The sequence below is a fragment of the Hemiscyllium ocellatum genome, chromosome 7 (genome assembly GCF_020745735.1).
Source record: "Hemiscyllium ocellatum isolate sHemOce1 chromosome 7, sHemOce1.pat.X.cur, whole genome shotgun sequence".
In the NCBI taxonomy this organism is placed as follows: domain Eukaryota; kingdom Metazoa; phylum Chordata; class Chondrichthyes; order Orectolobiformes; family Hemiscylliidae; genus Hemiscyllium; species Hemiscyllium ocellatum.
The window spans coordinates 10,068,459-10,084,797 of NC_083407.1; the positions used below are offsets into that span (position 1 = coordinate 10,068,459).

The 16,339-nt window shown below is 40.9% G+C and overlaps 1 protein-coding gene across 4 annotated transcripts in view; it reads right to left on the bottom strand.

The window, feature by feature from the left end:
- Nucleotides 1–3,614: 3,614 nt before the first annotated feature.
- ttll4 (tubulin tyrosine ligase-like family, member 4) overlaps nt 3,615–16,339 on the bottom strand; it is a 110,734-nt gene continuing 98,009 nt past the window's right edge. Inside the window, exons 16-19 of one of the 4 annotated variants that reach the window (XM_060828251.1) lie at nt 15,687–15,897; nt 11,335–11,405; nt 8,257–8,336; nt 3,615–7,011 (exon numbers count right to left, since the gene is read on the bottom strand). In XM_060828251.1, coding sequence (XP_060684234.1) covers nt 6,921–7,011; nt 8,257–8,336; nt 11,335–11,405; nt 15,687–15,897 — 453 coding nt within the window. In that variant the 3' untranslated portion in view covers nt 3,615–6,920. Of the gene's footprint in view, nt 7,012–8,256; nt 8,337–9,737; nt 9,931–11,178; nt 11,238–11,334; nt 11,406–15,686; nt 15,898–16,339 lie in introns of those variants that run through there. The other 3 variants (XM_060828252.1, XM_060828253.1, XM_060828254.1) reach the window with 3 other exon arrangements.

Here is a 16,339-nt window from a genome sequence, read left to right on the forward strand (position 1 = left end):
GATGCCTCAGGATGTTTCCATCATGTAAAAGGTTCCTCATTAAATGTAGGTTGCTACATAAGGTGCTCTCACTGGACGTTGGAGAAAATAGTCTTGATTCTATAATCACTCAAAGCAATTGTGGGCGGCATGGTGGCACAGTGGTTAGCACTGCTGCCTCACAGCGCCTGAGACCCGGGTTCATTTCCCGACTCAGGCGACTGACTATGTGGAGTTTGCACGTTCTCTCCGTGTCTGCGTGGGTTTCCTCCGGGTGCTCCAGTTTCCTCCCAGTCCAAAGATGTGCGGGTCAGGTGAATTGGCCATGCTAAATTGCCCGTACTGTTAGGTAAGGGGTAAATGTAGGGGTATGGGTGGGTTGCGCTTCGGCGGGTTGGTGTGGACTTGTTGGGCCGAAGGGCCTGTTTCCACGCTGTAAGTAACCTAATCAATCTGCCGAGGACAGATGGATGTGGATTGACCAATATGATTGCAGCATTGTGACACTATCCCATCTACAGAACTGCATAATGATACAAAGTGCAACTGGTTCTACATAGCTCCCAGGCCAGTATGATTATATTTAGCACATTCTCTGCCTCACTGCCACCTCCCCCAACCATGCTCCAGCTATATATATATAAAACACCTTTGAACGTGCAATTCATTGCCATATTACTCTTGGATACAGGTTTTAAAACAAACCTCTGCATTTTGTTTACAGCAGACATTTTTAAAATGTGACAACCCAAATACTTTTTGTTTGTAAAAGAAAATCTTATTAGGAATTTTTTTTTGACTTAACCTCCATGCTATCCAGCTTGGTATTCTGGGCCAGTGCTGTATGGTTGACAGCTGACATTTTTTGGGATGCAATGTGGAAACAAGTGCTGATTTTCCTGCTCCAACATGCAATCTTAGAACATACAATAGTACAGCAGAGAACAGGCCCTTCAGCCCACGATGTTGTGCCGACCATTGATCCTCATGTAAGGTAAACCTAATATACGAACCTTCAAATTTCTGTGACCATATGCATGTCCAGCAGTCTCTTAAATATTCCCAATGACCTTGCTTCCACAACTGCTCTCTCAATTCTCTGCTTAAAGGACCTACCTCTGATATCCCCTCTATACTTTCCTCCAAACAGCCTAAAACTATGACCCATGTTAACAATTTCTGCCCAGGGACAAAGTCTCTGGCTATTAACTCTATCCATGCCTCTCAGTATCTTGTACACCTCAATTAGGTCCCCTCTCTTCCTTCTTTTTTCTCATGAAAAAAGTCCGATCTCAGTCTCTCTTTATAAGATAAGCCCTCCATTCCAGGCAGCCTCCTGGTAAACCTCATCTGAACCTTCTCCAAAGCATCCACATCTTTCCTATAATAGGGGGTGACCAGAACTGGACGCAGTATTCCAAGTGCGGTCTAACCAAAGTTTTATAGAGCTGCAACAAGATCTCACGGCTCTTAAACTCAATCCCCCTGTTAATTAAAGCCAAAACACCATATGCTTTCTTAACAACCCTGTCCACCTGGGTGGCAATTTTAAGGGATCTATGTACCTGCACATCAAGATCCCACTGTTCCTCTACACTGCCAAGAATCCTGTCTTTAATCCTGTACTGAACTTTCATGTTTGACCTTCCAAAAAGCATCACTTTGCATTTATCCAGATTGAAAACCATCTGCCACCTCTCAGCCCATCTCTGCATCCTGTCAATAAATGTACATGGGCTAGTTTATTTATGGAAATTTGATTGGCCTGGACAAGTTGGACTTAAGTGTCTGTTTCTGTCCTGTACGACTATGGCAGTGTGTGAACAAAACAGAATCCCCCACCCAGAGTTGGAGATCACTCTTCTCACAATCAAAAACTGCAAGCAGCAGATGACAGCCAGTTTTGAGAAGATTGAGAGATCCAACACGCATAGACTTGGATCCCATTTACCACCCCCTGCGAAAAAGAACAGGAAACGACATCACCAACCTAAACATATAAATAGAAAACAAGAATCATCAGCAGTGCTGTGTCCAAAGGCTCACTGAAGATGCTACCTAGTATGGTGATGAAACGTCTGAAAATGAACCTTCCAGCTCAGCGAGCAAACCTATATCCAGGGTAGCAGATGATTCAGTAATTCATTTCACAGAGGCAGTTCAGAGGGGTTTTGCTAGACTATTTCCAAAGAAAGGCTTGCCTTATGAAGGGAGGTAATAGACAATAGGTGCAGGAGTAGGCCATTCAGCCCTTCGAGCCTGCACTGCCATTCAATATGATCTTGGCTGATCAGTCCTAATTAGTATCCTCTTCCTGCCTTATCTCCATAACCCTTGATTCCACTATCTTTGAGAGCTCTAACTCTTTCTTAAATGAATCCAGAGACTGGGCCTCCACTGCCCTCTAGGGCAGAGCATTCCACACAGCCACCACTCTCTGGTTGAAGAAGTTTCTCCTCATCTCTGTCCTAAATGGTCTACCCCGTATTGCATGACATGAATATTACATGCCATTTATCTGCCCAAACCTGAATATTGCAAATGGACACAGGACCCAAAGAAACATAAATGATGCAACCAGTTCTCCACTTCTGACCTGGTGATAGAGGAAAGCAGCTGACGATGGCTGAGCCTAGAACAAGTCCCAGAAATTCCAACGAATCTGTACTGGACCCTCAATTTTTTTAAAAAACATGAAATGTCAACACAACTAACGGAAAACTAGTCTTTATTGCCAGGAGGTTGAAATATGAACAGGAGGAATTATGTTCAGATGCACAAAGCCTTGATCAGATCTCTTTTGGAATACAGTGTTCAGTATGGGCACCATGCTTCAAGAAGAATGTTTGAACTTGGAGGAAGACAGAAAGATTCATTTTGAATGAATTAATGATCAGGCTGGCTTGCATAAACTTGAGTTAAAACTGAGAAATAATTTAAGAGATGGCTAAAATGTCATTGGACAGATGACCCCAACTACAGGAGTCTTCCAGGGTTGGCACAGCAGTTAGCACTGCTGTCTCACAGTGCAAGAGATCCAGGTTTGATTCCAGCCTTGCGCTTGTGTGTGGAGTTTGCATGTTCTTCCCAAGTCTGTGCGAGTTTCCTACAGCTTCCTTGCTCAATCCAAAGATGTGCTGGCCAGGTGGATTAGAATGCTAAAATTGCCTCAGAGTCTATGGAGCTGTAGGTTGGGTGGGTTAGCTAGGGTTACAAGGATGGCGTGGGTCTAAGTGGGAGGCCCTTCATAGGGTCAGTGCAGACTCTCTGATGGCCTATTTCTGTACTGTAAGCATTCTATGATTCACTTTCAAGAACGGAAATGGCTGAAGCAGCTCAGTAGGTCTGGCAGCATCTGTGGAGAGAAGTTATCATTTCAGGTCTGGTGATTCTGCTTCAGAACTGATTCACTTTCATTTATTTGCAATTTTTTTTCCCAGCCTACCCATTCCAGACTTTCAATATCCTTTGATCTCTGAATGTATTCAAGACATGAAAGCTATACTTGTGTAATTTCCATCACAAATCAAACCCAACTCACCTGTCACTTCATGAGCATTTACTTGAGATAATGCATCAATGGGATGGCATTGTGAACAATAATGAAATGAACAAAAGACAATTGTTCAAAAGCATTAACTGCAAGATATATTTATTAGGATTCTTAAATTATTGCTCAACTCAAAAGTGCAGTCTCTCAACAGCTTCTGTACTGTGAGAAACCAATCTTGATCAAACACTCAGATACTTCAAGAAATAGTAAACATAATGACAGCAGACAAGTGCCAGAATACACAAAAGTTCTCTATTAGTAATTCACTTCTTAAAAAGTCTGTTCATGACATAACAGATTCTGAATGATTACAAACTTGCTTCTCAGTAAACATGTATCACATTTTGAGAAAGGCAGAAATGCTCATTGCTTTTCCCAGAACACAGCCCGCTGTGGCAAAAGATTTCTGCCTGGGCTGAATCAGTGCTGCAGCAGACCTTGGAGTAGTGTAGATAGCGAATTCACGGTGGATAAAACAAAGACTGAACACATTCTGGAATTTATGAGCCTTGCCAGTCTTGTAAACAATTCCTTACACAAATAGGGTTAAATCTGGTGATATCCAGCCCACTGTAGGATTTCTCGCATAATCCCATAATTTTTTTTGGAGTAGATGGGATGCTGGACAAGTAGGCTGCAAACAAGTTAAAGCAGTCACAAATATCAAATGTGGATTCAGTTACATTATTCAGATTGCTAGATTTTAAGCAATTGCAACATTTTCACTATTGCTTTAACTTTATTCAACATATACTCAAATGTTTCTTAAAAACAAAGTTTATTTGAATTATTCCCACAATGAAATCTTGTCCAAAACCTTAAATGGGGAAGAGGGAGGACATTAATTGTTTTTGCAACAATAGGTTTATCATTAAACTAAAGCGCAACAGAAATCCTACAAAGTAGCTGTCACCTTTCAATTATCATTTCACAGATGTCACTACTGTTATTTCTTTCATTCCTAATTCACAGCAAACTTGTAAACATGTTAAAACTGGTGAATACACATTTGAATAATCTATTTTTTTTTACTTGCATTGCACAGCAAAAGTCTAGAGTGGAAAGTAGCTTGAGGAGCATAAAGTTTGATCTTCTGATTGATTTTTAAAAATATGTATTCTTTATTAATGAAATCAAATGAAAAGAGAGCAGTCTTATGGGAATTACTAGAGTTACTGGAAGCAGTCACTAATTACAGTATGAGTGAAAGTGGAGACTCCACCACATGGCTATGCCAGCACACTAATTCTCACCTCGGGAGCTTCAGCAACCACTGTTGATTTGATGCAGCCAGGAAAGGGTTAAAAGGAGGACACAGAACAAGCAAAACATTTTACAGAAACCCAAACATCTTGCCCCCACTCAATGAAACTGTTAAAGAGTAGATGCCACTTTCTTTAAAATTTGACAGAGCGGAATGACATAACTGGGAAATGAGAAACCTAAAATGAGCACGAAGCCCTCAACTATTTATGTATGAAGTCAATAAAATCTGTACACAAAAGCAAAAAATAGAACTCAACTCAACTCATAAGGATCAGACTCACTGCACAGTTCACAATTGTCCAACTGGTTGACTCCCCCACTACCTTTCCTACTTTCACTCCAGACATTTGCTGTACTTGCATTTATTTCAAAATCCCAAAGTTTAACAAAAAGCTGAAGTCTTTTTCCTTTGATGCAATCTTCTGATTTGCTTACTTGGCACCTTAGGAGTAGGGGAAGACCTGTTTATCAACTGCCATTCTGTCCGTTCCAATTCTCCATATAAAGTTAAATTACTAGGAAGTGTCAAATCAACATCAGAAATCCCAGGTTCAACCTTGTACCACACTATGTTGCTTCAGTAAAATGAAGAAACAATAGGCTAAAAATACATTATGGTGGGTTGGCACTATCCAAGTTGGCCAGTATAGCTTCAATGTTAATTCCACCCCTCTCACCTCCAATGAGAAGATCAAGGTGACTCAGCAGTGTGAGCAACACAGTATGGGCTTGCCAAAAAGACAGCATCAAGGGGTAGGGAGGAGAAGAACAGGTAATTGGACTTCCTGATGAAGGTCTGAAAACTATCCGGAAGGTGTTTAGAAACTTGGCAGGAAGGAGTGGAGAGAGACAGAAATAAACTAATCTCCACAAAAAAACAAACACTTCGGCTTGATGTCTATAATCAGATTCCACAGAATCTAGAGTGGAAAGATGAGAAACCTTACATCAGTTACACAAGTGTTTAATGCAGCACATCCTTTTCCACACTGCTGCTGCACTGTGGACCAGCAGTAAGCACATTTCACAACAGTGCACAGTTCTGGATCAGGAGCTCTCCACAAATACTTTGATCTAAAGGCTTCCCTGCATTAATTGCTCCATAACTGCAAGAAGTCTGGATACTCAACATCTGGCATCAGGCAAAATAAAAATTAAGTACTGGCCCTCAACCAGACAAGAACTTGGGTTACCCATTACATCTGCTGACACTCAGTCTGATAAAACAGATTCACACATATCAAGGCAGTCAAGATGAAATATTGCAGGGATTTAATAAATGGTTTACGTATTTTCTTTTCAGGATTGAACTCTCATACAAAATTGTGTAGTTTATATCTTAAGATTATTTTAAAGACAAATTTGAGCTCCAAGACTATTTTTGGTCTTAAAGATTTGATTATAAAAGAACAATAATTTTCAACCTAACAAAGTACAGACTGTGCCAGTGATGAGGACAGCACAGTCAGCATTCACATAATCCAGTGCAACGAGTTAAGAATAACTTAAGACGACATTGGACCAGGTCTCAATTAATCAAGAATAAAACTAATTAAAATTAGCAACTAGAGCATATCCATTTTGTGACATAATTGCTCTGGTAGGTCACTTCACTGTTTTAAAGTGATTTTGTAAGGTACAGACACTTTTCAGTAATATTATTTGGCATGAGAATTTCTCATACCAAAAATTTAGCTATTCACCACACTGTAAAAGACTGCTGTGCAGCCAGAGGATTGTTCAATTAAGCTTCTTGAACAGTGGTCAAATGTCACAGGTCATCAGCCAGTCAAATTTCTGCATTTTACTTTGGCAGTTCAGTAAGGCTTAGACTCTTTGGATGCAGGGCGCGCGTTTTACAATGTGGTGAATAGTTGGTGTGCAATGGGAACATAGACTAAGATGAGTCTGCGCCTAGTGAATACAGGCCACAGTAAGGCCTCCTTTCAGCAAGTGGTCAATACCCTGCTCCCCCACATCCTCTCCCTCAGCGGAGGTAGACTTCTGAATCTGAGAGATCAAGCTGTCGGCAAATAGCTGTAAGCTTCACTTCTGGAAGTGTTGGCTGAATGATGAGAAGTACTCCACTAGCCAGCTGTGGTAGCAGCTAGTCTGTTGGCTGTCAGGATGACTGCTGGCCTTCCACTGGTTGTGGAGGAGTAGGATTAGGTTCTTGATTCGCAGCTACTTTCTTTTTTGGCATAGTTTCTCGACTGCAAATAAAACAAAACCAGTGCCTTGTGAACCAAGCAGTTTACTTCTGCCATTTAGATTATTAGAGAGAAACATATTATGCTCATGATCAGAGCGGTTTACTTGCCACAACTCTTAATTACCCTCTGAAATGGCCTAGGAAGTCATGCAGTTCAAAGGCAATTAAAGATCACTAACAAATGCTGACCTTGCAAGCAACACCCACACCCCATGAAAGAACGAAGAAAGCAACCAGCCCCTCAATTCATGGGAGATTTATACACCATACTTCCAATTTGGGTTCAGGTAACTTTGTCAGTAGGTAATCTGAGGCTATGAAATGGAAGCTTTGCATAAAATGCTCATGCTTTCTCTGCACCTACACCAGCCTGGGTTCAGTATAATACTCTCACTGATACTGATTCATTAAGTACACACCCCAGTCATGAGAGACTTTGAAACACAGCCTCGAGTTGATGTTCCAATTGAGCACGTCTAAACTGTGATTTTGTCTGGTATTGTGGTGAAGCAAAGAAACCCAGGGCATTAATCTGAAGGGACAGAAGAGGTTTCACCCAACCCCGCTAAATTAACCAAAACTAATTCTTTTGGCTCTGAGAGTATCTTAGTGAATATTTACCAGCAGTTACCTGTATTTAAACAGTGACCTTGGCATAATTAAATATCCTTAGAGTGTAATAAACTAACATTTATTGCCAAATCATAAAAAGCAACATTAGCAGAGATGGCCAAAATTCCAGTCAACTGGATGAATTTAAAAGGAGCATGAGAAACCGCGAGGTACAGGGAAATTTAGGAAGAGAAGTGCAGAGTTCAGAGTTGTACAGCAAAAAGCATAGGCAACACTGATGAAGCAATTAAAATCACTCAACCCATATCACCAAAACAGATCATCGGGTCATTTATCACATTGCTTTTTTTGGAGGTTGCTGCGTGGAAGTTGGCTGTGCATTTCCTATATTACAGTGCCCATCTTTCAGAAAGTTTGCAAAGGGTTGTGCAATGTGAGGTTTTGAAGTGCTATGGTAATCAAATTCCTTTCCTTAATGAGAGCTCCCAAAATAAATAGATAAGGTTGGAGGGGTTCGTACCTGACAAAGCTTCCTTCATTACATCCAAAACGCTCAAAAGAAAAAGTTTGATATTAACTGAAGTTTTAAAATATCAATACGCAAGTCAATAATGTTTTTAAATTATAAATTAAGTTTTTAAATTAACTTCAATCCACAGTTTGATGCTCTTACCTTTGAGAAGAATTGATCTTAGACTCTCCGTTGACCTTGAGGTCCAACTTTGAAGGGAAATGTAACTTAGGTGGACGCCACTGGCAAGAGGAAAAGTAGTTTTCATTTTTACCCAGAATAACTCAAATATAGATCAACTGAAAATACAGCATGGAGCAGCTGGGACCAGTACAGTTTCCATAGGCGGGGCGGGGTGGGGGGGAGCGACTATTGATGTTACAGATTACTGGCAAACAAAAAGGGTGTGAAATTGGAAATTAACTGGAGACTTATTGGGACATATCAAGAACCAATAGGAGTGCATGGCAAGTGGTTTGCACTACAGGACGTAGATGTAATAACCTATTTTAAAGGAGGTTTAGTCATTGGAAGCTCAAATTTTCACCAAGATTAAATTTATTATTTGGATGTAAGAGTAGAGCTTTATACACAAGTTTGCAACTGGCACGACAGTCAGGAAGACCGTAAGTTGTTCAGGTGAAATTACAATTTACAAACATGGACAGTACATGGTTTTACATCTTCAATTAGTTCAAGTAGTAAAGTATTTTTGTTTCGACAGAGACATCTGCTCTGCCCTATATTAGTGGAATGAGGAACTATTAAGTGACTTGAATGCCCGTGTATACACAGTCACGAAGTTAGTGGCACAGTAAATAAAATGCAATAGAAGGTTAGCTTTTATCACAAGGGAGCTGAAATATTGTTGGTTTTTATTAATGGCTGGGGGGATGCGCACACACTGCATTTTCCCCAGAATGACATTGCTGTATACAGGTTTACATCATAGCGCATTTCATTAACCCGTGCTATATTCCGGTGTATAGATGATAGAAGGTTGCTCAAATCTCTGGAGTAATGCAAAAAAAGGAACACTAAATAAAAGGGCCTCTAATGAATGAAGAGCCATAATAGGGAAAGTTAATATGGTTGTAGACTGTGTAACTAGAAGTGTCACTGGAGACCAGAAATATACCTTTTAAAAAAGATCTCAAGGGGGCTGAATCTAATTTTGGTTTTGCTTCCTTTGCCTGTTACTGGTATCGAGTTCCCAGAGTATCTACAAGAGCTACTTGAAAGATACCAACTTCTATTAGCACAATACACTCAGGGTGGTGGGCCAGTTTTCACCGGAGAAGTCCAAGGCGATATGAACCTTGGCTTCAAGATGATAAAGGGAACAGACTTCGCTTGGATGGTTAGGATATTTAAGCTAGACAAAGTGGGATGGCATTAATGGGATCAGATATTATTTTTCTTCCCATACATCATAAAAATTGTTTCACTGCAATTCCCCTTTACATGCAGTGCTAACTGTAGAAATCTCACTTTCATGAGACTCTAACGGGTGGCAACGTTTAAAAATATTATAAATAATTCTCCACTTCATAAATTCAAGGTGGCATTGTTCTTTTATTTGTTTTTGAAGATGTAATACTGTAGTTTCCCATGAAAAAACTTCAGCAAACAAAGGATTGCTATGCATCAGATCAGCCTCGATTTGCATGGACTTTTGCTGCATCCTGCTTGAAAGGAGTTCTTGTTTAATTGCAATTTATGGAGCACAGTTGAATTGGTGTACATCTTTTAGGCAGTCGTCAACCTCTGAAGCAGACCGTATGGAGAGTGCAGATTCACTGGAGCCCTTCAAAGAAAAATCAGCTAAACAAGCTCCTGGTAGTGGAAGACATCTTGAGTTACAAAAGATAGGTGAGCACTACCTGTGAATAATGGCACAGTACCTGCTGATGTCTGCAGTAGCAATTATCTTTAGGGACTGTACAGATTGGAATCATAGGTTTTTCACCCAACCCCGCTAAATTAATCAAAAGTAATTCTGCTTGCCTGATTAAGTAACTTGTGGGCCTAGTGGGGAGTGAAACACAATATCTGAATGAACCAATTAAATCTTTCCCGCCTTTTGTTTGGATGATTCAATATTATAATGTGCCTGCAGAATATACTTAGTTATATTAATAGCATGTGCAATGCATTTAATTATAAATATGAACGTTCTGAAACTGTGGTCATTGAGTTAGGAGATGTGTGTTCAAAAGTGTGATCTTGGTCAATAAATTATAAATAAACTAGAGTGTGTAAAGGTTGGTTTCACTTTTATCCTTTATCATCTGGTTTTCTGGAATAGTCAACCTCCCAGTGTTTGTGATGTTTTATCTATTCCTCTTTGTTATCGATTCACAAGCTCTGAGGGGTAGAAAAATTTGGATTCAATCCCACTTTCTAACCTCTTCAACTGAAAAGGTCAAAAACCATGAAAATAATAGTTATCACTTAAAAAGTGGCAATTTGGGAAAGGAAAGGCTATTTGGAGGTACCCAAGTTTAGGTTGGGCAGAGCTGAGTTTTCACAGAGATGCTGTTGAACATGTGTTGCTGGTTAAAGCACAGCAGGTCAGGCAGCATCCAAGGAACAGGAAATTCAACGTTTCGGGCATAAGCCCTTCATCAGGAGATGGTTTACAATGGGCAGTTATCAAATACAAGGTGGGTACTAGGCCAAACATATGGGTCTAACAAAGATCAATTATCTCAGCTTCAGACAAGGTAACCCAACAGGCCTTTGTGACTAAATGTACAGATTTGACAAAACAGAAGTGTAGCATTGCCAGCATTCATTGAGCTTTTCATACTGGAAACATAAAAGAAAATCATTATGCTCAGTCGAGTGAACTGGCAGAATTGCTTGGTAGCTGTTTTATTTTTTTGGACCTTGCCTGAACAAGTCAGATTTTTTAATACTGTTCAGCCTGACTCACATTTAAGAAATCTAGAAGATGAGACCCATTGGTACAATTTAAAGATACACATTTTGCACATTAGAGGTGTTAAGTTCTTCCAATGTTAAAATCTTGCAATTGCCACTTCCAGCAGCTAGTTGATTGAGCCACTGTGACTAATTTCTCCTGCAATTGGAAGATCACTCCACTTTCCCCTCAGGTGATCTGGTCTGTGTCAAAATCACTGTACAATTAGAAACACTTGCATCACACAAATAATCAACTAAAAAGAATGAGAATTTGGCAGAAGACTGCAAAAGACAACATTTGTGGTTACTCACAACATGCGCAGGATGAACAGATAGTCCCAGATGAACCCCTCTGTAACTCAGTTCTTTTAGCACATCAATTCCTGTAAGAAGGTAAACGCAATACAGAATAAAATATAAGTACAAGATCTTTCTTCTGATCTCTTGTTAAAGCACTGTCGCCTCTTCAGTTACCGATGAGATGCGATTTCCATGCTTCAGCCATCCTTCAGCACTCAATTGACCATTCTTTATGGATTTGTTCAGGCATAAGATACTCTCTTCACTTCTATTTTCCCATGTAAAGGGAACACCAGCTAAAACACCAGCACAGCTGCTGCAGTTCTGATCAAGCAGAAACTTCAACCTGGCAATCTGTTGCGCTACATACAGCTTTGATTTTACAACAATCACGGTGCCTACAGAAATATTGTGCACCTATTTCATAACCCATTTTAACAAACACAACTAAAGTATGAACAGTGGACAGATTATATATTAGAAGACAATCAGGCTACCATGCATTTCTTAATATAAATGGGTATAAAGTACACAGTACTGCATATCTTTTTATACATTGTTGGCAGACTATAACTCTTAAATCGTAGTTAATAACCCAAATGTGCATACAAAGTTAGAAGGTCTCTTAGCATCTTATATGTTTCAAATAATGCACATCTTATTTATCCATCTCCAGTCGATACAAGCCTAGTGAAACATTCTGCATAAGACAACTTGCCTATTTCAGGTGTTAGTCAAGAGTGTGGTGCTGGAAAAACACAGCAGGTCAGGCAACATTTGAGGAGCAGGAGAATCGATGTTTTGGGAATATCCTGATGAAGGGCTTATGCCCAAAATGTCGATTCGCCTGCTCCTCAGATGCTGCCGGACCTGCTGTGCTTTTCCAACACCACACTCTCGACTCTGATCGCCAGCACCTGCAGTGATCACTTTCTCCTAATTCAGGTGTTAACTCTAGTAACCTCATTTGAAATGCTTGAAGTCCAGTAACCGTTGTTACACATGACAACAAGAAATGCACACAATGTTGCAGATGCAGTGTAACCAAAGCTCTGTATACCTAAAAGCATAGCCTTATTTTTGTAGTCAATTCCCTTGCAAAAAATAAGTATATTCCATCAGCTTACCTAATTAGTGGTTAAGGTCTGGAATACAGCTGCTATGTGGAGGAGACTGCTTTATGGATAAGTACAAAGTTGTGAGGAGGTGGTGGAAGAATGGTACTAAGTAAAATGATTTGGGAGGGCGCCAACCCAGACTTGATGGGCCAAATGGTGTCCATCTATACTGTTAGCATTCTGCAATACTGAAAGCATGGTGTTAAAAGTGCAATTTCCTAAACCGTGCAGTAGTTAAAAAGCATAAATTCATGGGTAAGCTACCCAGGTTTACTAAGGGATAAAAGAACAGGATATGATAAAGAAGGACCAAAGGCATCTTATGGATGGCACTAAAAGGTATAAATGATGAGCTGAAAAGGTTATTGAGAATTTATAGCAAAGAAACAAACAAGGAAATTTCCAGCATAACGATCCTCAGCATCATTGATTCAACATTTAAAACAAATGATTATTAAATCACCAGGTGCCTACAAGCATGTTAAAGTACAAACTGAATTAACAATGCAAGATACAGGTGATGATTGGTCAATTTTAGTGCGCGGCACGGTAGCACAGTGGCCAGAGACCCGGGTTCATTTCCCACCTCAGGAGACTGTGCGGAGTTTGCACGTTCTCCCAGTGTCTGCGTGGGTTTCCTCCGGTTGCTCTGGTTTCCTCCCACAGTCCAAAAATGTGCAGGTTAGGTGAATTGGCCATGCTAAATTGCCCGTAGTGTTAGGTGCAGGGGTAAATACAGGGGAATGGGTCTGGGTGTGCTGCGCTTCGGCAGGTCGGTGTGGACTTGGGCTGAAGGGCCTGTTTCCACACTAAGTAATCTAATCTAATCTAGAGCTGGGTTCAATTCCCGCCTCAGGTGACTGACTGTGTGGAGTTTGCACATTCTCCCCGTGTCTACATGGTTTTCCTCCAGGTGCTCCGGCTTCCTCCCACAGTCCAAAGATGTGCAGGTTAGGTGAATTGGCCTTGCTAAATTGCCTGTAGTGTTAGGTGAAGGGGTAAAATGTAGGGGAATGGGTCTGGGTGGGTTGCACTTCAGCGGGTCAGTGTGGACTTGTTGGGCCAAAGGGCCTGTTCCCACACTAAGTAATCTAATCTAATCTAATTATACTGTCCCAACCACTACACTAGCTCCGCCTCCCAAAACATTTTCTGAATTACTTCAGTTTTTTGTCCCATTCACTGTATCCACAAGTCAATTTAAACAAAAAAACAACCTGAACTTACTATCAAATCTAGTTGCACTCACACTCCCCTATTAAGTCACAATTCATTTTAAACAAATGCTCCAGCCTTACCCTTTCTATACTACCCAGTACCCCACATAGTGTTAGGGTGCCTCCTTTCAAAGTTGAACATACTATCCTCCTTTAGGATGTCCCTGTAACTCAACTACCACCTTCAGGAATCAGAACAAATTATCTTTTCAGCATTGCCTCTAGTGCCTGAATGCATTAGAGTGTTGAGAATTCAACAGAATAACTTATTCAGTCTTCAGCAGATGTATTTTTTCAAATAATGCAACATTGCTGAACTATACAGGTGCAATCTATTTGGCTTCTCCTTTCAGTGATGATCACATTAAACGAAGTATTCTTTCATTGGCTGTGGGTATCACTAGAAAAGCAAGATTGGTGGCCTATCCCTCACTACCTTGGAACTGAACGGCTGGCTGGACCATTTCAGAGGGTGGTTATAGGTTAACCATATTTCATTGGGGGTGGGCTCACATGTAGACTAGACCAGGTATAGACATCAGGTTTCTTTCTTCAAAAGGACAATAGTGAACCAAATGGATTTTCACCACAAATCAGTGGTAGTTTCATGGTTACCATTACTGAAACTAGCTTTCATTCCAGGTTTAAAGAATTGAATTCAAATTTCACCCGTGCTCTCTTGGCATTAGCCTCTCTCTCAGGAACACAATCTAAGCCTGGACTTAGGGGAGACTGTGGTACAGTAGTAATGTCACTGGACTATTAATTCTGAAGTCCAGGGTAATGACTGGGATTAGATTCCTTACAGTATAGAAACAGGCCCTTCGGCCCAACGCCGACCCTCTGAAGAGTAATCCATCCAGACCCTATATTTACCCCTGACTAATGCACCTAACACTATGGGCAATTTAGCATGGCCAATTCACTGAACCTGCACATCTTTGGACTGTGGGAGGAAACCGGAGCACCCGGAGGAAACCCAAGCAGACACAGGGAAAATGTGCAAACTCCACAAACAGTCGCCCAAAGTAGGAATCAAACCCAGGTCCATGGTGCTGTGAGGCAGCAGTGCTAACCACAGAGCCACCGTGCCGCCCCCAATGGGGAAATGGGTTCAAACCCCACTACGGTAGTTAGTGGAATTTGAATCCAATGAAAACAGAGGCAACCGTGAAAGTACTGTTGATTAGTGAGGGGGGGGGGGGGGGGGTAATAAAAAGATTTGGCCTGGACCTAATGTGACTCCAGACCCACAGTAATATAGGAGCAAATGACTGCAGATGCTGGAATCTGTATTGAAAACATGAAATGCTGGAGATCACAGCAGGTCAGGCAGCTTTCATGGAGAGCAAGCTAACGCAATATGGTTGTCTCTTAACTGCTCTCTAGGCAGCGAGGCATGGTCAAGTAAATGCTAGCCATAATAAAACCCTCCTATTTTACACAAAACTATTTTGTCACCATATACAATACACCTTTCCTTCCATGTGAAATACTTCACATTCACAATGGCACTGTCTTTCAACTAATGTTTTAGGTTCCTGAGATCTTAGATTCAAGTGACATCGAGTTGTCACATCACACACAAGTAATGCATAATACTAACTAATATTCAGTGATTAGGCATCTGGTTCACTAATGTCCTTTAGTGAAGGAAACTGCCATCCTTACCTAGTCTGGCCTACATGAGACTCCAGACCCAGCAATGTGGTTGACTCTTAATTGCCCTCTGGACATTTAGGGATGGATAATAAATGTTGCCTAGCTAGCGATGCCCTCAAATCCAGGAATTAACAAAGAATAAATAAATAAATTCTGGTAGCAGCAACTTCGCGATGGAAAGCATATTTTTGACAACGCTTTACAAGAAATGATGTGCTGGAAGAGCACAGCAGTTCAGGCAGCATCCATAGATCCAGAATCTGGTTTCCAGCATCTGCAATCATTGTTTTTACCACTTTACAAGAAAAGAACCAATGCTTTATTTTCTTCCCCAGATAGCTTCAGGGAAGGTGTCTTTAAACATTACCTGCTTCTCTATTCTGACCATATTTTTGTTCCCATAAATCAAGCAAGATGTTGAAGTAACGGGGCTGTTCAAAGAACTGGAGATAGCGGGATGAATGTCGACAGGGGAATACCCGCTCAAACTGTCCTCGGCGATTGTACTCATCCTCTGATTCCATTAACATCCGGATATCATCTGGGGTAAGAATGTCCAGTAGAGAGGAATAGAAATGCTGGAAGACAGATATATCACACGTGGGTTAAAAATCAAATCACCACGTTGCCTGACTTCAATGTTGAGTGAGGTGTACACAAATCATCAGCATTTATAAAGAGTAAGAGATAATGAGTTTTGCGAAGATTTGTAGCTCAGGATGTAGGTTTGCTCACTGAGCTGGAAGGTTCGTTTTCAGACGTTTCATCACCATACTAGGTAACATCATCAGTGAGGAGAAAGTGAGGACTGCAGATGCTGGAGACCAGAGTTAAAAAATGTGGTGCTGGAAAAACACAGCAGGCCAGGCAGAATCCGTGGAGCAGGAGAATCGACGTTTCGGGCTTAAGCCCTTCTTCAGGAATGAGGCTGGTGTGCCAAGCGGGCTGAGATAAAGGGTTCAAAGTTTGGGAGAAGATTTGTAACTCGGGTGTTCATTGTTGTGGTTCTGTTCGCCGAGC